This window comes from Lepidochelys olivacea (genome assembly GCF_965140295.1).
Source record: "Lepidochelys olivacea isolate rLepOli2 genome assembly, chromosome: 3".
NCBI classification, from domain to species: Eukaryota; Metazoa; Chordata; order Testudines; family Cheloniidae; genus Lepidochelys; species Lepidochelys olivacea.
In genome coordinates, this window is record NC_140413.1 from 114,992,894 (window position 1) to 115,016,078 (window position 23,185).

General features: G+C 39.7%; 1 protein-coding gene across 3 annotated transcripts in view; it reads left to right on the forward strand.

The window, feature by feature from the left end:
• The window catches only part of PLEKHG1 (pleckstrin homology and RhoGEF domain containing G1), a 216,936-nt gene that overhangs the window by 142,650 nt on the left and 51,101 nt on the right, over positions 1-23,185 (forward strand). For all 3 annotated transcript variants that reach the window (XM_084625153.1, XM_084625154.1, XM_084625155.1), the window contains one exon: positions 22,198-22,298. In XM_084625153.1, coding sequence (XP_084481279.1) covers positions 22,198-22,298 — 101 coding nt within the window. The remainder of the gene's footprint in view (positions 1-22,197; positions 22,299-23,185) is intronic.

Below are 23,185 nucleotides of genomic sequence, written 5' to 3' on the forward strand. Positions count from 1 at the left end.
TGAAAAAACAGAAGTTCTATCATGTGGCATCATGTTGCCATCAGCATGAGTCATCAGTAGGGTTGGAGCTTTAGATCCAGGAGCTAACAGAGTAATTGGTAGCAATAGTAGGTTACCATCCTCTGTGTGGACCAGCTCTAAAGGGGGACATGACACTTTTCCAGTGGGTTTCACAGATAGTGATAATTTCACAGATTAACTCTTTTAATCTTGATAAATTTTTGTGAGTTAATTGCGTGAATTAACTGCGATTAATTGACAGCCCTAGTAACAAGCCTTGTGGATAGGGAGGAAATGGTAGATGTGATACATCTTGACTTCAGTAAGGCTTTTGATATTGTCACATGACCTTCTTATAAATAAACTAGAGAAATATAGCCTACATGAACCTACTATGAGGTGGGGGCACAACTGGTTACAAAAGTGTACTCAAAGTAGTTATCAATGTTTCATGATAAAGCTGTCAGGGTGTATCGAGTAGGGTCCCGCAAGGATTTGTTCTGGGTCTGGGTCTGTTCAGTGTCTTCATCAGTGACTTAGATAATGGCATAGAGAGTATACTTGTGAAGTTTGTGGATGATACCATGCTGGGCGGGGTTGCAAACGCTTTGGAGGACAGGATTAGAATTCAAAATGATCTTGACAAAACAGAGAAATGGCCTGAAATAACTAGGATAAAATTGAATAATGACAAATGCAAAGTATTACACTTAGGAAGGAACAATCAATTGCACAAATACAAAATGTACAATGACTACCTAGGAAGAAGTACTGCAGAAAAGTATCTGGGTTATTATGGATCACAAATTAAATATCAGTCAATAATGTAATATTGTTGCAAGAAAAGCAAATGTATTTCTGGGATGTATTAGCAGGAGTTGTAAGACACAAGAAGTAATTCTTCCATTCTACTCAGCACTGATAAATCCTCATCTGGAGTATTGTGTTTAGTTCTGGGTACCACATTTCAGGGAAAGATGTGGACCAACTGGAGAAAGTCCAGAGGAGATCAACAAAAATGATTAAAGGTTTAAAACACATGACCTATGATGGAGGATTGAAAAAACTGGGTTTGTTTAGTCTGGAGAAGACTGAGGAGGGACATGATGATAGTCTTCAAGTATATAAAAGGTTATTACAAAAGAGGAGGAGGATAAATTGTTCTCTTTAACCAATGAGGACAGGACAAGAAGGAATGGCCTTTAAATTGCAGCAAGGAAGGTTTAGGCTAGACATTAGGAAAAACTTCCTAAGTGTAAGATAAGCACTGGAACAAATTGCCTAGGGAAGTTGTGGAATCTCCATCACTGGAGGTTTTTAAGAACAGGTTAGACAAACGCCTGTCAGGGATTGTCTAGATAATACCTATTCCTGCCTCAGTGCAGGGGACTGGACTAAATGACGTATTGAGGTCCCTTCCAGTCCTACATTTCTTACCTAGCCAGTCTCCACTCCTCAGGATTCTCATCCAAGTACCACCAAGTCCTAGTCTCACCCTTCTAGACTCTCTGACTCAGTTCCCCTTTTGCTGGTAAAATCTAAGACATTTCTACTGAGTGCGTGCAACTGCAATTTTTCAAAGGCTTTTAACTTGGCCAGATCTGGGCAGATTTTCACAGGGATGGGAAAATGCGCATCCCCAACGCATAGGGACCTGCCAAATTTCAAGTCCCTGCTCCAAAGCACAGGAGAACTAGAGCTTTTGAAACAAAAGTTTGCCAGAATTTAATGTGGCCAAAACAATGTATTTTTCACTAGAACTTTTCTCATAGGTGGCTAAACTGCTTTGGCTGAAAACTTCCAGAACAATTCAGCCAGAGACAGATACCTAGGATTTAACATTTCAGCCCAAATTATTAAACTTTGGCAAACTTTTGTGAGCAATTGAAAACGGGGTTTCATAATGGGAAGTTTGAGGTACCCTTAACAATACCTGCGCTACTAGCCTGGGCTATAATAAATGGAATCTCTGCGCGTCTAGAGTATGAAAACTACATTACTCTTAATAGAATATGTGTTGCCACATTTATGCAAATTTAAAGACATAGGCTTCTTCTGTTCCCATTGTCTTTCCCTCTCCAACTATCATTTTCACTACTAAGTTTGGTGCTTGATGTTTCCTGCGTAATTATATGTGGAAATTTGTGTTGAAAATGGGAATAACTGGTAGTTTTTTCCATTTAAGAATACAAACTCTGGTACCCATCAAAAAAGAAATGGGTTGTCTTATAGCAAATGCCCTTCTCTAAAGAATGCTAAGAACATTCCAGAGGCTGCTCAGTGGAAAGTTATTTGAACATAGTTGAGAAGATAGCTGAGATGCTAAACGTCTTTACTGGGCCCCCCGAAGACAGGCATAAATCCATTGCGCTTTGTGACAGTGCTGTAATCAGCAAATAGTAATAATTATACCGATAACATTCTTCTTAGTGTTTTGAGATCACCTGGTATGGGAGGGGCTGCTATTGTGAACCTGACATCCAATCTCACAATCTGTATTTTCTTGAACACATTAAACCCAAAAGACTAGGTATGCACGAGCACAATGATGCCTGTAAAGCTGCAGGGCGATACCACAGCTTCAGGGATAGGCATTACTGTTTGGCAAGGGAATATAATCCTCAGAAAGATTGCTGACAGAGTTTATTTATTTATTTTAAATCTCCTGCACAAAAGAGAGAATGCAGGTGATAGGTGTATGGCGTTCAAGCAGTTCACTTTAATTTTCTCCTGGAACAGTGTGACACTTTAGAAACAGGCTTTTCCCTCTTCGGGAGGCCAGTTAAAGACTTTTACATTGCCTGCCCCTGACTGAGAGAGAAGCCATTCAGTTTAGATTTAAAGCAGAATAATAAAATTCATACTGAGATATCTTGCTTCTTAGTGACACTTTCCCATTTTAGTAAGATAAATTCCAAGTAAAGGTAAGACTTTTTAAAAAGTAGTTATAAGCAGATTAGTTTTCCATTAGCTCATTCGCCTTTCTTGCTAACCAGAAATAACTCTGTAGGTCTTTAAAAGGTTTGGATGAGCACTTTAAATTACCTTCAAATACAATTTGTTCATGGCTATTAAAAATATTTATACTGATGAGATTTTTCTAACTGTGGATGGTATTAGATACACAGGTCTTTTATTCTGGTGAACTTTCTCACCGCTGGCACACTCAGACATGAAGGAAAAATTGTCAGATTTTGTTTTCATTTATACCTGTGCAGTCTCACTGATTTCCCTGAGGATAAATGGCTGCAAAGGCAGAGAGAATTTTGACTAATTATATTCATATGTGAAAGTTGAAGTTAAATTTGTCTCTGTTACCCCAATGTAAATTCAGAGTAACTTCCTGAAGTCAATGGAGTTTCTTTGGATTTATACCAATATAAATTAGAACAGAATTCTGATATATTAACCTAATTTGTGTTCCTTGCTATGGAAAATGGTTTCTGTAAAATAACCAATAAGGAGCTTGCTGTTTCTTTTAAATGTTTATATAATCAATGTTTTCTGTTTATTTCTATTTTTGGTGGTTTAAAAGTATGTTATTGTAATCCATATTTAAGATTATTGGAGGGTGAGATGTCTAGTTCAGAAACATACCTGGTCTTGTTACATGTGTAAACAGTTGTTCTTGCTTCCTGTAAGAATCAGCTAATGTAACTCAAACCTTTGCCTCCTGAGGCAAAATCTTATTGCTTTAATGGGCCCTTTCAGTTTTGCACATGGTATTTTTGCTTTTTGGACATAGGCCATATTAAATATCCTAAAGCCAGAGTGAGTGAGCTGGTGTGCATATTCTGTTCTTTACTATATGTTTGTCTTACATTGTTTCAGATTAAGATTTTACTATACTCCAATTTACCCTATACAATTAAAATCTTATAAGTATGTATACTTTTATGACTCCTACAGCCTGCACCATGGTCAAAAGGTTCTTCTTGATATAAGAAAAGGAGTACTCGTGGTAAGGTGCCATGAGTACTCCTTTTCTTTTTGCGGATACAGACTAACACGGCTGCTACTCTGAAACCTTTCTTGATATAGTCATTCTGCCCGGTGAAGGGGTTTATTACAGTATGAATAAAGTATATTGTAAACAAAGGATATCTTTCTAAACCAACAGAGCGGAGCTTAAAATGGAGATACTATGTGCAAATTAAGGGACGTATTAGGATCGGTTCTAGGCTAACCTCATACGAAATAGATAAAGCCTTGACTAAATGTGATTGGCTCATACTTTCATTTCTAATAGATATTATAATTGCCTTATCTCATTTCTCACAGTAAAGGCTGTTCCTATCCTTTGCTCGGTATGTCCCTAGTAGCTGGAAAACTCTGATGTAAAAAATAATAATCCCCTTGGGCTTTTCCCTATCTGTTTGTTTTATCCACCTATTGTCTGTCATCTTAGAATGTAAACTTGTTGGGGCAGGGACCATCTCTTTGTCTACCCAAAATGTGACTTGGACCCTATGCACTACCACAACACAAATGAATAATAATAATTAACAACTTAAAGCTGACTTTAAAAACCCACTGTTTTTTTGGTCAGTATGAAATGGTAAACTATGCTACAGTAATAAGTAAGGCTTTTACAAATCCACTGTTAATCTTTGTAAAGCTTTCAGTGGAAGATAAGTGGCCAAGATAGCTGCTACTGCTGCTCCAATGAACTATCGAATTGCTGAAAAGACTTATTGCTATTGTGCTCACTTTATTTGCAGCAATGGATAAATCACTCAACCATGCTGTCTGTTTACAGCCTAGTAAATGCTGTTCTAAATGCAAATCAAAGTAGATAAAAGGGTGAGAGTTAATCTATCTCTGCTCTGGAAAGCTTTGATTCTTTTCTTTTGAGGGGATGGGGGGAAAGTGTAGTTATATGTGGAATGCACCATTTAGGAGTGCTTGTCATCCTCAGGAGATTCTGAGGGTGAAATGTTGTCTCTCTAACTAAAGTGAGGTTGGACCGTGGGGTTGTGTTACCATTTAGTGAGATGAATAGAACTTCTTTGTCATTTAGAAAGCCATAGATAATACATCTGCTAACCCCTGCCCTCTGGCTCTGATTTACTCCCTGGTAGCAGATGGGTAACTCTTGGTGTTATGTACATTTCTATGAACCCCAGCAATGCTGGGAAGGTAAGTTTTCAGTGATAATTTTAAGGTTTGCAATAGCTTTTGAACATGACGACAGATCCAAGTAAAATGATTGTAATTTCCGTTCTTTCCCTCTTCCACCCCAACAACAAAAAACCCCAAACCAACAAAATCACGCAAAAGGTAATTTTGGTTATGTAACCAGTTAAAAAGCAAAGCAAAGTGAGTTCCCAATCAGGTCATAGCTTCTCAGAATTTTTTGTTTTTTATAATGAGGAAGCTATCATGACTGTGTTCTCTGGAATATATAAATAATTGACTGTTGATCTTTAAACTTGCATTATTATTATATATAAATTCTGTCAGTAACTGTGTTATCTTTGTTAGCCAGAGAATACCTCTGACCTTTACACCTGAATAGGTGATAAAGCAAAGTATGTCTTTGAGTCGAGAGAGTGCTGTCTTGCAGTTTATTTTTTGGGTTTGTTTGGGGGAGGTGGGAAGAGTTGCCATATTTGTGGTTTCACAAGAAAACCCTTTGCAAACAAAAGAAACTTTTTTTTCCTTCAGTAACAAACCATCCACTGGCATGTCCTGCTTCAGCATTGTAACTTATCACTCACCCTGAAATGGTAGTAATTAAATCCCCTGCTAAATTTTTGGCCATGTGGCTAGTGAAGAAAGCATATGTGTTTGTCTTCATTATACTTGGTTTTAAGTTCTTTGTTTTTGTTTTTCCTTGGAAAATAGACTCACCAGACTTCCTATCTGTATTTTAAAATAAATGTAATTTTTCTTCTAGAATGTCTAATGTAAAGTGATTCAGAAGGTGTTTTAGAATGCCTTTAAAGATTTTTAGTGCTCAGTCATGCCATAAATTAGTCATAAAAGGAAGGCTCTTTGAACAGAGTAGGGGTCTAGGATTTGGGACTTTGGGGTTCTCTGACTGGCAATGCCACTTTTTCATTGTGTGACTATATCAAATACCTTAAGTTCTCTGTGCCTTGCTTTATCCATCTATAAAAAGGTTATAATCAGTACCTACCAATTCCCATTGTGATGATTAATCTATAAGATGTGTCAACAACTTTGAGACTTTTAGATGAAAGGTGCTTTATAAAAACAAAGTATCTGTGCAATACCTTTATTTGCATGCAGAAAAGTGTAATGGAATATAGCATTAAAAACAATGTTCTGTCTGAAGAATCATGCAATGTGTAAGCCAGTTGTTCTACTTCTAAATGCATCTGATAGGTTTTTTTAAAAAAAATTCTAGGCTATGGGACAGAGGTGGGCAAACTACGGTCCGCGGGCCACATCCGGCCTGCGGGACCCTCCTGCCTGGCCCCTCAGCTCCTGGCCTGGGAGGCTAGCCTCTGGCCCTCCCCTGCTGTTCCTACTCCCCCGTAGCCTCAGCTCACTGTGCTGCTGGCGCAATGCTCTGGGCAGCGGGGCTGCGAGCTCTTGCCGGGCAGCGCAGCTGCAGAGCTACGGCCTGACCCGGTACTCTGTGCTGCGCAGTGGCATGGCTGGCTCCAGGCGGGCGGCACGGCTGCCTGCTCTGGTGCTTTGAGCAGCACGGCTGTAGTGCAACCAGCCACTGGTGCTCCAGGCAGCGCAGTAAGGGGGCAGGGAGCAGAGGGGGTTGGATAGAGGGCAGGGGAGTTCAGGGTGGTGGTCAGAGGGCAGGGATGTGGATAGGGGTTGGGGCAGTCAGAGGGCGGGGAACGGGGGATTGAATGGGGACACGGGTCCTGGGGGAGCAGTCAGGAAGGAGAGAGGGGGCTTGGATGGGGCAGTGGGGGGCAGTCAGGGGTAGGGGTTCCTGGGGCAGTCAGGGAGAAGGGGTGGTTGGATGGGGCAGGGGTACTGGGGGGGGGCGCAAAAAGTGTGTGGGGGGTCGGATACAGGGCGGGGCCAGGCCATGCCTGGCTGTTTGGGGAGGCACAGCCTCCCCGAACTGGTCCTCCGTACAATTTCGGAAACCCGATGTCGCCCTCAGGCCAAAAAGTTTGCCCACCCCGCTATAGGATGATAATGATAGTTTCTATTGATACTACCCTGTGTAGGTTGCAGCTTTAGCTTTAGGAACTTTGGGAGAGATTATTATATCTGTTCAGTGACCAGACACTATTTGACACACTAATTGCTGGGCCTTACTGTTTAATGTTTCCATTTAGTGTCCTAATTACTGAACAAATGGCTTCTTTTGTCTTGTGTACTTTTCTCTTAAGAGTCCCTGGAAAGTTTGATGGATGGTGACCTCACAAAGCCCGTCAGTAGAATGTCAGTAAAAGGCTTAAAGATCTGGGTTTTTTCCCAAGATTTCCATTCCTAATGTCTAAATTTACCTGCTACCCACGCTCCTGTGAGTAAAGATACCAAACACCAGTCTGTGGCTGCAGCCATGACTTGATAATCTTCTTAGCATATGTACAACATGCTTCAGGCGGCATGTGACCAGAATTAATCACCGAGTTTGGTCTGCTGGCTAGATCGTTAGCTTCCCCAGCTTGGGCCGGTACTGATGAGGAGTGCAACATGAACGCTGATCCATGTAATATCCTGGAACAGGCAGAGAGAAGATCATAGTGATGAACTAGGTGTCCCAAGAATTAGACTGGTTTTTGTCTAGGGTCCATTTGGCTAGTCCTGTCATTGCTAAGATGGCCCATCATTGGCTTGGCACAGCTTTGACGAACAAATGGTATGACCAGTTCAGCACTTCAGTAGTTTAATTTTGTGCTAGGGTGGACAATATTGTCAGAGTTTTGTAAATGTTTCTGTTGCATGATATTCTGTCAGTCCTGAGATACCTTTCATTTACTAATGCAATACTTTAGAATTTTGATGTCCTGATAACATTACTGTAGATACTACAGCTTGCATCTATAGAGCCACGTATGAGCATCTCTAAATATCACAAGGACTTTCTTAAAGCACTGAAAGAGTTGATTTTAAATGGAGACTACTGCAACTTTTCACATTTAGTATTAGGATATTTGACATTAGGGTGACCAGATGTCCCGATGATACCTAGGGGCTTTGTTTTATATATGTAACTATACCCCTTCCCCTGGAAAAAAAAGTCCTGATTTTTCACACTTGCTATCTGGTGACCCTGTTTGACACTAGTACATTGGTATTCATGCCATTTGAAAAAAATGTCGATATAGAAGTTTGTAGTACAGATTCACCTGTCTGTATGAAGTGATCTAGAGCTTCTTTATGCTGAATAGTCTGGCCTTCAAATTTTAAAGCTATCTTTCTTGGCAGTGTAAACTTCAATTTATGACCAATGACAAGTCTATCTTTGTTTTTTAGTATGTTCTTAAAATCTTTTAAAAAGAGATTTTATTATTTTTGAAAATAATAGTTCTTTTAGTTGTGCAGTTCCATTAAAGGCAAAAGTAGCACCACCTTTGAATATAGTGGGCTGCAGTGATTGATATATTTAATGTGTAGGTTCAAAGGTTGCTATGAACTTATATCTTTAGTCAGATATTTTGGAGTAAAAGGCATGGATAAAAGGAGAGGGTTAATCCTGATTAATTTCTGGCACCTTTTAAACATATTTGAAAAGTCCAGTCTTTGTTCCTCAGTATTTTTTCCATAGAGCTATATAGACAGGTTTTACCAAAAAAATGATCAAATTTAAACTCTTGGGACAGATTTGACTCTGAAAACTTGATAATGTACAACCAAGTCTCCTGATTAAGCCATGCTGTTGCCGTTGTACACCATGGAAGATTTCTAAACAATAAGTAACCACAAGCTGCTTACTGCATATAAGTCAGCTTTCAAAGACTGGCACTATTTTGTCCATATATCTAAGATGTGAAGAAAGGCATGTCTTAGCCCCGTCTATACTGGGGGATTGATCTACGTTACACAACTTCAGCTAAGTGAATAACGTAGCTGAAGTCGACGTACTTAAATCGACTTACCGTGGTGTCTCCACTGCGGTAAGTTGACTGCTGCGGCTCCCCCGTCTACTCTGCCCGCACCTCTTGCAGCGCTGGAGTGCAGGAGTTGATGGGAGAGCGCTCGGGGGTCGATTTATCTAGTCTAGACTAGACACAATAAATCGATCCCCCCTGGATCGATTGTTGCCTGCCGATCCGGCGTGTAGTGAAGACATACCCTGAGTGGTCTAAGCACAGGGCTCGGGGGTAGGAATTCCTGACTGCTAATCTTGGCTAGGATACCAAATTCCTCTATGGCCTTATATAAGTGCAGATGAAGTCAATGGCCGTTTCCAGATCTCCGCACTTCTGGTCCTTAACATCTGTCTATTTCCCTCTCTAAAATGAGGACAGTATTAGTTCTCTCTCAAATGAGTGTTGTGAGGAAGTCACCATGGGTATGGAGGAATTTTTCATTGTTAGATATGGGGATATCTTTCTCAGTTTCGTTGTAAGTGAAAGGTAAGGATAAAAATTCAGCTTGTTCTGCAATTATGGACAGCGTATGGGGAGATCTGTCATGACCTCCTTACTCTGACATGCTGAACTTAAAAAATATCCTTCTCTATATATAGCCTTTCTTCCTATCATATTCTCATCAAATGCCTTCACCATCAATCTTTGCCCTTTCTACATAGAGCAAGTAAATAGAGGATCCTTTTACTGTATCATGATGCCCACTTGTATTGCTCAGCTATCTATGAAGAATTATCTATCCTTAATATGTAAGCTAATCAGTCCAGCACAAACTGTGGAAATTAGCCATAGACCAAGTGAGAATGCCTGTTAACTGGTATTTATTCTTGCCACAAACCCAAGTGATGCAGTAGTAAGTAAAGAAAAAAGGAACCTATGGAACACATCCTTTGCTACATCCTTTGGAATCAGAAAACTGCAGTATTCTGCACCTAAATCACAGGTAAAACTTGCTGATTACAAACGAAGTGAAAAGAAAAGGTTTATATGAGGTATTTGGAAGATTGTTGCCGACCCCACCGAAGGGTATTGCCGAAAGTGTGGTGGTACCGCAGTCCTTCTAGCTGTCTGACAGTGTGATCTGTGTACCATGAGCTTGGAGGCAAGGCCTGTAGGCGTTCCCAAGCACAGAGGCTCTATTGGCTGTCACCTTCAGTAGGTTCCCTTACACACTCATGTTTTGAGTAATGGATTGTTCCTGTACGAGGGCCACTGGAAACTAAAATCCTGGGCACAATTGCTTTGTTATAGTACCAGTGACGATCAGTTCCTAACGCAGACCCCAAGGGCAGTCCAGTACAGGAGTATACGGTTAACAGCATAATTGTAACTTCTCTTCACCATCCTATGTGCATTCAGGCTGCTCTCCTCTAGCCTCCTGCTGCAGCTACTGCTGATGCCCTGCCAATAACAGGATGTGACTCTGCCTGGCTCTCAGCCTTCCTGTCCCAGCGCCCAAATTGCCCAGACTTCTTTCAGCAGCCAGCTCTCATGTCGTTGCCTCTGGCTGGGGCTCCTGCTCTAATGCTGGTTCTGGAGCACTCTCAGGCCTACTGCCTTCTGACCTCAGGATATTGCTTCCTATTCCAATGTACTATGGGATTATGGAACCCTCTTCTGGCTTCATGTCATACTAAGCAGCACAATGCCCTGGCTAGATTCCCATCCTTCCAAATTAGCTGGAGTTGGAGGGAAGGTTCCCAGTGGGTTCCTTACACAGTCACTTTGTGTGCAAAGACTGGGAAAGTTGCACCATCCCCTCTCGATCAGGTTTTATTTGTTTGGGGTATCCTACATGTTCTGCAATTGTCCATAGTCTTGAAGAAAAACAGGATAAACAAGACATGAGTTTATGAACAAGGATAAATACAGGATGAGGAAAAGATTTCACTTCAGTTAAGTGGCTTATAAAAAGTGCATGTTCTGTAGACCAAGAACTTTTCCCTTTTTGTAAAATTGTGTGTTTCAGGGGCACATCAAAATCATTTAACCATTCTTTTAGTATAATGATTTAATTACATGATTTTTGAGTTACTGCTTTAAAAATGCATCAGAAAAGGGTGGGGTCATATAAAATCTTTTTTTTTGTGGTTTTATGTGAAATGAGCAACCTAAGGATTTAATTATCTGGCAAATGAGTGACAGGTTTATACTGAGTCTGTTTAGTATTGCCTGGAAAATATGCTTCTAGACTCACTGTTTAATTGTAGAGAAATCATGTGTCACTGAAAATCATTTGCTTTGAATTCCTTTTTTCCTCCCCAGTCCTGTGGATACAGATACCATCTTTCTTTTTTGATGGCAAAAAGCACTAAGAATGTTCAGACATTTGGTTTATTAGTATCTTATGTTAAATTAACATACATTGTATGTAATAGAAGAAAACTATGGATCAGACATCTATGGCAATCAGACTGTACATATGTAAATATACATACGTTTACATATTGGTAAAACTTTTAAATATTTGTTACTTTACTATATACTATCAGAATATATAGTTCACAGTTCATTTGGGTAGGGTAGTGAAATATTCATAAAAACATATGAGATGATTAAATTGCTTAATCAAAATAAATCGTAGCAAACAAAACTGCCAACAAATTTTATGGAAAGCTCTGATTTTTTTAAAAAAAATTTTGGTGGTGGGAGGAGGGGTATCTGAAGTAAAGCTCTTATAAAATTGAAGGAAAAAAGTTAATCACAATATCACAATAGTTCGGCAACTGCATCACTAGCAATGTAAAATGCTAATATAACAGAGAAGCTATCCTAATAAGTATTTATTTGGGTAACTGAATTTAGTAGAAAACAGCCATAAATTGCATGTCTGGAGAGGTTGTGTATAACTGAGATGGTGTAGTAGTGCCGGTTTTATCCTTGTCATCTTTACTGAATGCTTGGAGTCATCATTACAATGAGAGACTGAGTTGGAAGAACTCAATAGCTTGCGTATGTGACATTGTGCATGTGTGCTTTGTGTGTGCCTATAAGTTGTGCATTGTTTGATTCAGATAACACAAAGATGTATTTAAAGTTTAACAAAATGTATGTTTTGACTCCAGCCCTTCAGTAGAACAAAAATTTCCAGCTTAATTTCATATATTTTATGTGAAGAAACTTACATTACATTAGTCCTTTTTGTCTCAATAAAGAAGCAGTAAAGGATTAGGATGAAATATCTCCTTTGGGATAATTATTGATGTGAAAAATTTGGTCCATAAAGAATATATGAAATTAACTTGGATGTTCTTGTCTATTGAATTGCTGGTCTTAAAAGTAGGACTGTCAATTAATCGCAGTTAACTCACGGGATTAACTAAAAACAAATTAACTTGAATAAAAAAATTAATTGCGATCAATCACAGTTTTAATCACACTGTTAAACAATAATAGAATACCAATTTAAATTTATTATACATATTTTTGGATGTTTTTCTATCTTTTCAAATATATTGATTTCAGTTACAACACAAAATACAAAGTGTACAGTGCTCACTTCATATTATTATTTTTGAAAGCAAATATTTGTACCATAAAAAAGATAAAGAAAATAAATAGTATTTTTCAGTTCACCTCATACAAGTAGTGCAATCTCTTTATCATGAAAGTGCAGGTTACAATGTAGAATTACTTGTTGTATATAACTGCACTCAAAAACAAAACAGTGTAAACCTTCAGAGCAGGGGTGGGCAAACTACGGCTCATGGGCCACATCCAGCCCATCAGACCATTTACCAGGGAGCAGGGTCGAGGATTTGCCCCGCTCCGGTGCTCCAGCCAGGGAGCAGGGTCGGGGGCTTGTCCCACTCCGTGCAGCTCCCAGGAAGCAGCCGGTATGACCCCCCTCCGGCTCCTACGTAGTACGCAGAGGCGTGGCCAGGTGGCTCCGCACGCTGCCCCATCCACAGGTGCCGTCCCCTCAGCTCCCATGGCCTGGCCGCACCTTAGAGCCAGAGGGGGGGACGTGCTTCCGGAGCTGCTTCTGGTAAGCGCTGCCCGGAGCTTGCACCCCAGAACCCCCCACACCCTAATCCCCTGCCACAGCCCTGATCCCCCTCCTGCCCTCTGAACCCCTCAATCCAAGCCCAGAGCCTCCTCCCCTCCCCATGCCCCAACAGCGTGGCCCATCCCCGATACCCCTCCCACCCTCTGAACCCATTGGTCCCAGCCTGGAGCACCCTCCTTCACCCCAAACCCCTCATCCCTGGCCCCACCCCAGAGCCCTGACACACACACCCCCGCTCCCCAACCTGGATCCTCCTCCCACACCCTGAACTCCTTGTTTCTGGCCCCACCCCAGAGCCCGCATCCCCAGCCAGAGCCCTCACCCGCTCCCGCACCTCTACCCCCAATTTCATGAGCATTCATGGCTTGCCATACAATTTCCATATCCAGATGTGGCCCTCAGGCCAAAAAGTTTGCCCACCCCTGCTTTAGAGTGTACATGTCCACTTAGTCCTACTTTTTGTTCAGCCAATCACTCAGACAAATGAGTTTGTTTACATTTATGGGAGATAATGCTGCCTGCTTCTTATTTACAATGTCACTTGAAAGTGAGAACAGGCATTCACATGGCATTGTTGTAGCTGGCATTGCATTCATATGCCCCTTCATGCTTCAACTTTATCTTTTTGATTAATCACAATTAATTTTTTTAATCTTGTTATTCATTGCAATTAATTTTTATCTCCTTAAAACCATACAATGAACCAGCATTTCAAGTCACTTTCTGATTAATTTCAAATTGACTTGCTGCCTTAGTCATGGGTGTTGTACCTGCACTTACAGCATATATATTGTGTGGAGCTAGAAATACTTTCTATTAGATAGCACTCCTTCACCATCTGTCTAATAGTAACATTTTCACGTGGACTGAAAGATGTCCTCTCTCTGCAGAGCATTTAAAAAATTTCCCTGTGAATATGATACCAAAAGAGCCAATTCAAATAATATATTGAAGTACAGCTGTGGCTGCTAACACAGATGACTTTTAGATGTGGCTGTTTAAAGTAGCTAATTGTCTTGACACTTATGGATCGCAGCCTTCCCTGTGAGGAGAGGTCAGCGTTTCTGGTGCAGATTTAAAATTGCAGTGGCAGAAAGCTGAGAGATTTGAAATAATTTGAGCAAGTGTGTGCCATTGGAGGAGTGATAGGAATGATCATCTAAGTCAAAGTGAGGCTGTAATGGTATTCATAGTTTTGCTGTCACTAGTGAATGCTTGCACTGGGGAAGGGGTGGAAGCAATCAGAATAATCTGCTAAGTGTGGTCATAGGACATTTTCCAGCAATTTAAATGGATATCCCAAATAAAAAACATAGTAAGAGGACCAGAAAAGTGCCACTGGGGCTAAACAACAGTTAAGAGGCAAAAAGGCATTATTTAAAAAGTGGAAGTTTAAACCTTATTGAGGAAAATAGAAAGGAGCATAAACTCTGGCAAGTGAAGTGTAAAAATAAAATTAGGTAGGCCAAAAAAGAATTTGAAGAACAGCTAGCAAAGGACTCAAAAAGTAACAGCAAAAAAAATTTAAGTACATCAGAAGCAGAAAGCCTGCTAAACAACCAGTAGACGATCAAGATGCTAAAGGAGCACTCAAGGAAGATAAGGCCATTGTGGAGAAACTAAATGAATTCTTTGCATCAGTCTTCGCAGCTGAGGCTGTTCAGGAATTTCCCAAACCTGAGCCATTCTTTTTAGGTGACAGATCTGAGGAACTGTCCCAGATTGAGGTGTCGGTACAGGAGGTTTTGGAACAAATTGATAAATTAAACAGTAATAAACCACCAGGACCAGATGATATTCACCCAAGAGTTCTGAAGGAACACAAATGTAAAATTGTAGAACTACTAACTATAGTCTGTAACCTATCATTTAAATCTGCTTCTGTACCAAATGACTGAAGGATAGTTAATGTGACGCCAATTTTAAAAAAAAGACTCCAGAGGCCATCTCAGCAATTACAGGCCAATAAGCCTGACTTCAGTACCAGGCAAACTGGTTGAAACTATAGTAAAGAACAGAATTATCAGACACCTAGATGAACATGATTTGTTGGGGAAAAGTCAACATGGTTTTTGTAAAGGGAAATCATGCCTCACCAATCTCCTAGAATTCTTTGAGGGGGTTCAACAAGCATGTGGACAAAGGTAATCTAATGGATAAAGTGTACTTAGATTTTCAGAAAGCCTTTGCTTAAGAGCCTTTGGTGAGGGACCTTGTCAAAATAATCTGTCATGGGATAAGAGAGAAGGTCCTCTCATGGATTGGTAACTGGTTAAAAGATAGGAAACAAAGGGTAGGAATAAATGGTCAGTTTTCAGAATGGAGAGAAGTAAATAGTGGTGTCCCCCAGGGATCTGGACTGGGCCCAGTCCTATTCAACATATTCATAAATGATCTGGAAAAATCGGTGAATAGTGAGGTGGCAAAATGTGCAGATGATGCCAAACGATTCAAGATCGTTAAGCCCAAAGCAGACTGCGAAGAGTTACAAAGGGGATCTCACAAAACTGAATGATGGGGCAACAAAATGGCAGATGAAGTTTCATGTTGATAAATGCAAAGTAATGCACATTGGAAAACATAATCCCAATTATACATACAAAATGGTGGGGTCTAAATTAGCTGTTACCACTCAAGAGAGAGATCTTGGAATCATTGTGGATAGTTCTCTGAAAACATCCACTCAATATGCAGCAGCAGTCAAAAAAGCGATCAATGTTGGGAATCATTAGGAAAGGGATAGATAATAGGACAGAAAATATCATATTGCCTCTATATAAATCCATGGTACGTCCACATCTCAAATACTGCATGCAGATCTGGATATATCTAAAAAGATATACTGGAATTGGAAAAGGTATAGACAAGGGCAACAAAAATTATTAGGGATATGGAACAGCTTCCGTATAAGGAGAGACTAATAAGACTTGGATTTTTCAGCTTGGAAAACAGACTTCTAAGATGGGATATGACAGGGGTCTATAAAATCATGACTAGTGTGGAGCAAGTAAATAAGGAAGTTTTATTTACTCCTTCTCATGACACAAGAACTAGGGGTCACCAAATGAAATTAATAGGCAGTGGGTTTAAAACAAACAAAAGGAAGTATTTCGTTACACAATGCAGTCAACCTATGGAACTCTTTGCCAGAGGATGTTGTGAAGGCCAAGACTATAATAGGGTTCAAAAAAGAACTAGATAAGTTCATGGAGAATAGGTCCATCAATGACTATTATTTAGGATGGGCAGGGATGCAAAACCATGCTCTGACATATCCCAGCCTCTATTAGTCAGACGCTGGGAATGGGTGACAGGGGATGGATCCCTTGATGGTTACCTGTGCTTCAGAGGGAATGAACAGAATCTGCACTGGCCACTGTTGGAAGACAGGAACCCTGGGCTAGATGGACCATTGGTCTGACCCAGTATGACTGTTCTTATATAGCAGGTGTATTCATTAACAACTACAGAATAAGCGAGAGCTGTTTTAAAATAGTGACATGTCTTCTGCCAGTGTAAGTGAGTATATTACAGAGAGACTTCCTTTGTTCGAGAAGTCCTAGCTAAATAGTTTTGGTTTTTGAAAGGAGTGGATTGATTTAAACAATTTATAAAATTAACCCTTAGACTGATTCCTGTAGTCAAGCAAATAGGATATATTAACAAGGAGCAAACCTGTGAATTACTTACAACTGCATTTTCACTGTACTTTATATTAATTGTAATGAGCTGCTCTCATATGAATCCAGCATTTAGCTGTCTTATTCTGCCTGCTTGATGTGACCAACATATTTGTCAATATTGTTTTTAATCTTTGTATGGTATCCAGAAGCTGTGGCATTGGATGCCAGATAAATATGTAGATAAAATATACACATAAAAGAAGCAGCTGGTGCAGATGGCAGTTGCCCACTTGCTTGGCAGTATTAGTCACAGGAAGCATGTTATAACAATTCTCCAAAGGCTGCACTGGCTTTCCACTTGCTTTCAGCTAAATTCAAGATATTGACATATGGTTTAAGTCTTGGCTATCTTCCTACATGCTGCTACAACACTTGAAGTCAGCTGAGGCATTCTTGCTAAATCTCTAGATATGAGCATGTTGGGGGCTGGAGGAGAGTGTTTGCAGTGAAGGGTCCTCAATTGTTGAATAAGACACTAAGACATTGAAGGCAAAATGTAGGGTCAGTCTGCTTTTTCCCACCTCAGGCCTTTGTCTGAAGAGGATGACTGTGAATTTGATATCTGGTTTTATTTTGTGGGTAAGAATCGTTTTAATGTTGATATTGATCAACACGTGTCATATTTTATGTGCTTGCCTTTTCGCAAAGGAGAATGTCTACATTGTTAGTTTGTTTTAAGCAGTTTTACCCATTGACCTGTGTCTTTTGTATCCTCTTCTTTAAAGATGTTCAGTCCCATCCTGTAAATGGATAACTGGGAGCTTCTCTAACATTCATATAATGTCTTGCAGAGCTGAATAAATCTTACAAGACAAAGGCATAAGACCTTGTCTTTTCTATGCAGTGTGTTTTGGTAATGTAGTTCCTACCCTCTATGCTAGTGGTTTTCAACCTTTTTTCATTTGCGGAACACTAAATAATTTCAAATGGTGGTGCGGACCCCTATGGAAATCTTTGACATAGTGTCCACAGACCACAGATTGAAAACCACTTCTCCTTGCCATAGGTGTTCCCATATTTTAGTCTGCAATCTGAGCAATCTATTCTAAGGCTAACTTTTTAAGTGGAATACCTCCACATGCAAAAAATTCATAGGTGATTAGTTTGGTAAAAGTGCTACCAGTGAATTTGCGCTTAGTTCCCTGAGGCTAGGACTTCAAAAACTTGGTTTACTCAACATGTGAATCTGCACAAAACTCTCTTCTTACAAATTGACAGTTTATTCCATTTCCTAATTGCGGATCATTTACTGGATAACCTGAAGTTAGTTTCCATCTCCTTTTCATAGCCCTGTAGGGTCATTCTCACATGATTATGGAGGAGACCAATGGAAGGGTGAGATAAGAGCTTGTCGGAGATTTTTTTCCTCCATAGATTTGAAGGGTGATGAAAGATAAACTGAGAAAATGTCAAACCCAACAAGGGAGGCCAAGCAATCCTTAGAGGGAATCTGGCATGACTCTTCCAGGTGTGGAAAGGTTTGAAGAAATAGGACTAGAAAATTGTGTGATGTCATTAAAGCAATCCTTGCACCGTACATCAATTTGAGGAGGGTTCTTTTTTTCATAAAGTGAGGTTATGTGTTTTGCTGGGCCTTCTGGCAGGCAATAAAACAGCAATAAAGGCAAAGGTTATAAACAAATCCCTCGGCGCAGGCAGTGGGGGCCAGGAGTGCTGACAAGAAACAAATACAATTATTAAGCCTTGTGCTCAGTCCTAATAAAGTTTGTTGGTTTCTGCACTGTATCATTACGTTGGCAGCCTGGCCTGTCATCTGAGAGCTTCAAACCTTTCATTCATGATTACAGTTGTTAATACGCAATATGCGGCAGTAGATTTCAGTAACTGACTTGGGGTTAAAGTATCGTACTCTAAAGAGGTCATTAAAATTAGGGGGAAAATCATGACTGTAAACCTTTGATCTGCTTTCATCATTGACCCACTGAAGGTTTGCATCCTAATACCACGTCTACTTCCTGAATGAGTTTATGAAGCCTTAAAGATAGCACATATGATGTTATAAAGCTGATATAAATTAAGGGGATAATATTTCCTTACGGTGCACTCTGTCTACTAATGCAAGTGCTGTCCTGTACTTTGTGCCCGGCCTTTGTCAAAGCCGCTTTGTGAAGATTGCTCAAAATTAATCTCTTCCATTAGGCATAAAGAAAGCTGCCAGAAAAAGGGCTAGGCAGGTGGTGAGTTGTGACAACTGCTCCTGATTGGCTCAGAACTGCATACATCCTATTTTTGTTGCCCTTTCACCTTTATCCTCCACCCTGACCCCAGCCTGCCTATTTGCTTCATCCACCTGTTGTTATAACTTGTCCTGTTTAGACTGACAGCTCTTTCGGGCAGGGACTACCTACTGCTATATGTTTGTATAGCACTGACTTGGTTGGCCCCAGGGTACTACTGAAATATAAATGCTGCTGTTAATATAGCCCACAAGCTTTCCCCAGATGTCCTGTTCTGACCTATAACATGTGCGTGTCTGGCTTAAAAAAAAAAAAAAGTTTGAGAATTTTCTTTCCTTTCTTCTCTCAAGTTTCTTTCAGACAAATGGAAAAAAAGAAAATAAGTGTTTTTTGTTTTTGTTTTTTTAATTGGGAAAAATAAATGTCATCCCCCTAGTTAAAAAAAAAATCTGAATGATCTAATAAAGACACATTTTGGACAGGATTTCTCTCTCCCCTTCCCTCTTCTGCTTTGTTGAACGTCACTTTAATAGTTGCAGAACTTGTGCCTGTGAGTCAAAAGACTTGTGCCTACCATCAAAAGACATTAGGATTTTGAAAGCAGTCTCAAGTCTCAGCAGTTCCCTGAAAGTGAGGTAGTATACCCTTCATTAACTCCGTCATCTGCTTTAACAGATGCACTGTGTTCACATTAATCTGCAAAAAGCAAAAATAGAACAATGAGTTCCTAACTTCTCTCTAAAGTAATTTGGGGGAAGGGAGAGGATGAAATGTAGCTATAAGGGAAATTTCTCAAAAGAGAATAGCAATCTTGAATCTGTAGTTTCACTGTATCAAAACATAGGCTAGTCAAACAGTGTCAGCAGCTAAAGCACCAACTCATGTGGAGCTGGTTTTTTTCTTCTCTTTTTCTTTTTTGTGTACAAAGTCTTTTTATTCCTTATTAAGAATTAGTGATGGACACAAGAGTGTGTGGGTATGTGAGATATATGTGGAGTATAACTAGATGAGATGTGAAAAAAAGTCACAAAACTGAGGTCATTCTCTGTACACTGGCTACAAGAAAATTTAAAAAGTGAAAGTATTTGTGGAATATTCCTCTTTTGGGAAAATGGAACACCAAGGTAAGATAGCACTAATGTGCAGAAGAAACTTTTCCTTTATTCAGTAAAAAGTGTGTGTAGGTGTTTTTTTAAACATGTTCTGTCATGTAACATCAGAATTCTGTTGCAATCCTCGGTGCTAAAAATAACATTAAACGTTTTTAAAGGATGGGAATTATGCCTGAGATTTCCATATTATTCATTTTTACATGGTTGGTTTTACTGGTAGGGCAGGGAAGGTTAATTTATTACATTCATTCATTCATTCTTTACATTTTGTTGAAAAGAACCACAAGTTAAAACTATAGCTGGAAGTGTCCCTTCTAGCTCTATTTTGCATTTGCGTCTGGCTCTTTGACCTAGAGTGCTGTATCTAAGCTGCCCCACCAAACTTCTAAAATTGTCTATTCTTAGGCAGCTCCTGAGTAAAAACAAAAGGTCAGTTATAGGGTTTAGAAAACCCCAGGGTCTTTGTTCCGAGGACTTATTATGCAAACATACTTCAAGAACAGACTTGGACTATGAGGTCACAGGCTGGTAGAGGTACTGGTGGGGCAGGGCTGTGCCTTGCAGAGCCTTTTTGAAGAATAAAGGCTATGCTGCTTACTTGCTGCCTACCACTTGTGAAACTGTCTTTGAGTAGTACAGTTTTCGAACGGTACCAGTTAGAAATAAGATGCTGTTTTTAGACGGTGCTGGTGAACGATCCTTTTAATTGAGGAGACTATTGGGGTTAGAATTCGTGTGAGGTAAGTGAAGGAGGGAATGCAGGTGACCCAATGGTAGAACACAAAGGAACAGGAATGACTGGTCCTGATTTTTCTTACACCTATGATTGTGCTGAAGCCAGTGCAGCTCCACTAGTGGGAAACTGGGATCAGTGAATGGAGACTCAGGTTCTGTAATTCAAAACCCTTCTTGAGAGGGCATCTAAATGCCAAGGGTCAGATTCATGCCTGATGTAAATCATTTGTCTTGGCGGGATTTACACTAAGGCTGAATCTGGTTCTGTATGTGTGGTGTTGTCTTTTTTTTTCCTTTTTTTTCCCCCTTTTGTCTTTGGAATGCCATTATACTGTAAAGATTTTCATGATCTAGCTGACATCTCACAGGGTTCCTTCCTTTTAGTGCTGTGGAATGTTGTGTGGCTTTTGGTACGGTGCCACACCACATTGTCTAACCCCAGGGTAAGGGACCTTTATTTATTTTCATTTCACATTTTCAGCTGTTTTCACTTTTCCTTTATTGTTTTCCTTCCTCCTGCAGAGTTTCTTTATAAATGTTGTAGTGATGTGCTGGGTTCCTTGCTTTATGACTTATGCTCTGCTAAACAGCTCTGTGGATTTGGTTGCCCTTATCTGAGGAGCCCTAATACTGTAACTGCACAATAATGAAAGGTGACACGTTGGGGAGTAGAGCCCTTATCAGAACCAGAGGAAGAGTTTGGCAGCTATTACCCTGCAAGAATTATACTGTCCTGACTGTTTTAAGTAATCTAGTTTATATGCCATTAAATAAACCATATTTCTAGACATGAAAATAAATCTTTGCTAGAGTGTATGTCAATGTAACATTCAGTTTAGCAGTCCACATGGATGAGTTGTGTGTTTATGGATAAAAATATAGGAGTTCTATCCTGTACAAACTGGTGGTGAGTGCATTTTCTTCCTTTTAGGATTAAAAACAAATCCTCTTTATAGCTTTGAAATGATTGCATTTTCCAAGCCTCTAGTCATGGAATCACTATTAAATCCAGGTGTCTTACCAATATAACTCACTTAAAAAAAATCCTAAAAACCACTGATTTAAAAAGAAAATGAATATGGAAGAACATCATTGACTTTATTGAGTAACTAACTGAGACAATTCAACTATCATGGGTCAAATGTGTACGTCTGTAGCTATAAAAACTGTACTCTGTCCAATGTAAGCAATATAGTGTAGCATTCAGTCTTCAGTAATTTTCTTGGTTTGAGTGAACAGATAAGTATTGTTATCTTTCGTAATAGAATGACTGCTCACAGAAGAGCTACTGAGGGGATTACTGTAATAATAATGTGAAACTGATAGGAAGGGACTAATCTCTTGCACAATTAAAGATAGCTCCGTTTACTGATCTAGAAAAGAACAGGAGTGTTTAAGGCCTCCTTCTAATTTATTTCACAGGACTACCTTGATTGTATCACTGACCAATCCAAGCTCTCTCTGGGGACAGAAGAACGATCAGCTCTGTTTGGAAACATACAAGATATCTACCATTTCAACAGGTAAGTTAATATTTGACAAAGTGAAAACAAGGGAGGATACTGTATTAACGGGGGAAAAAAACAAATAAATACTTTTCCTTGGATTGGTACAGCCAATGAATGTAAAATAAGAAATTGATATTTCTTTGATCTCAACAAGATTTGTTTCATGTTTCTGATTAGGTCATCTATGCCCATCCTGATAATTTTAGCTGCTGATTGTATAAGTAAAAATTTCCCTTCATTTTTTGGTGTATTTTCCTTTCTGCCTTTGGAGGGGAGGAAATCTTCTCTAGTCTCGACAGGTGTTGTCAGGTTGTGTAGGTCTTGCAACATCTGCAGGCATAGAACCACAATCTTGCCAGTTCTGACAGACCGTTTAGAAGGAAATGCTGCAAACTGAAACTTGCTTCTGAATTTCCTGTCCCATATGCAGTTTCTTCCCACAAAGGAAAGAAATTTGGCCCTATAAAGATAACATTTTGCAACGTACTAAAGTTTATTTCAAATGGCAAAACAATACATAAAAATAAATTTATATTTTTAAAATATCAATGTTTAAGAATTAGTTCTTTCTTTATTGCTTAGAACTATCTGCAAAGTCCCCCACCCCGAGCTAATTATGGTGTATATAACAAAAAAGTTTTAAAAACCTCTATCTCATGCTCCGGGTATTATTCACGAACATTTGAAAACACTATTGAATCTAGCAGTATAATTTTGCCTACGTACTCAAGGTCAACCGCCCAAAACAAAACGAACAAACTTTATTGATCATATTGGTGTCCTACACTCCCTCAACTCCCTTGCCTATTGCTTATTTCTCCAGAAAGCCCAAAATAGTTGTTTTTCCTCATGCCCTGCAGGTCATCAGATTCAGACTCTCTCAAACCAAAATGTGGGAATGA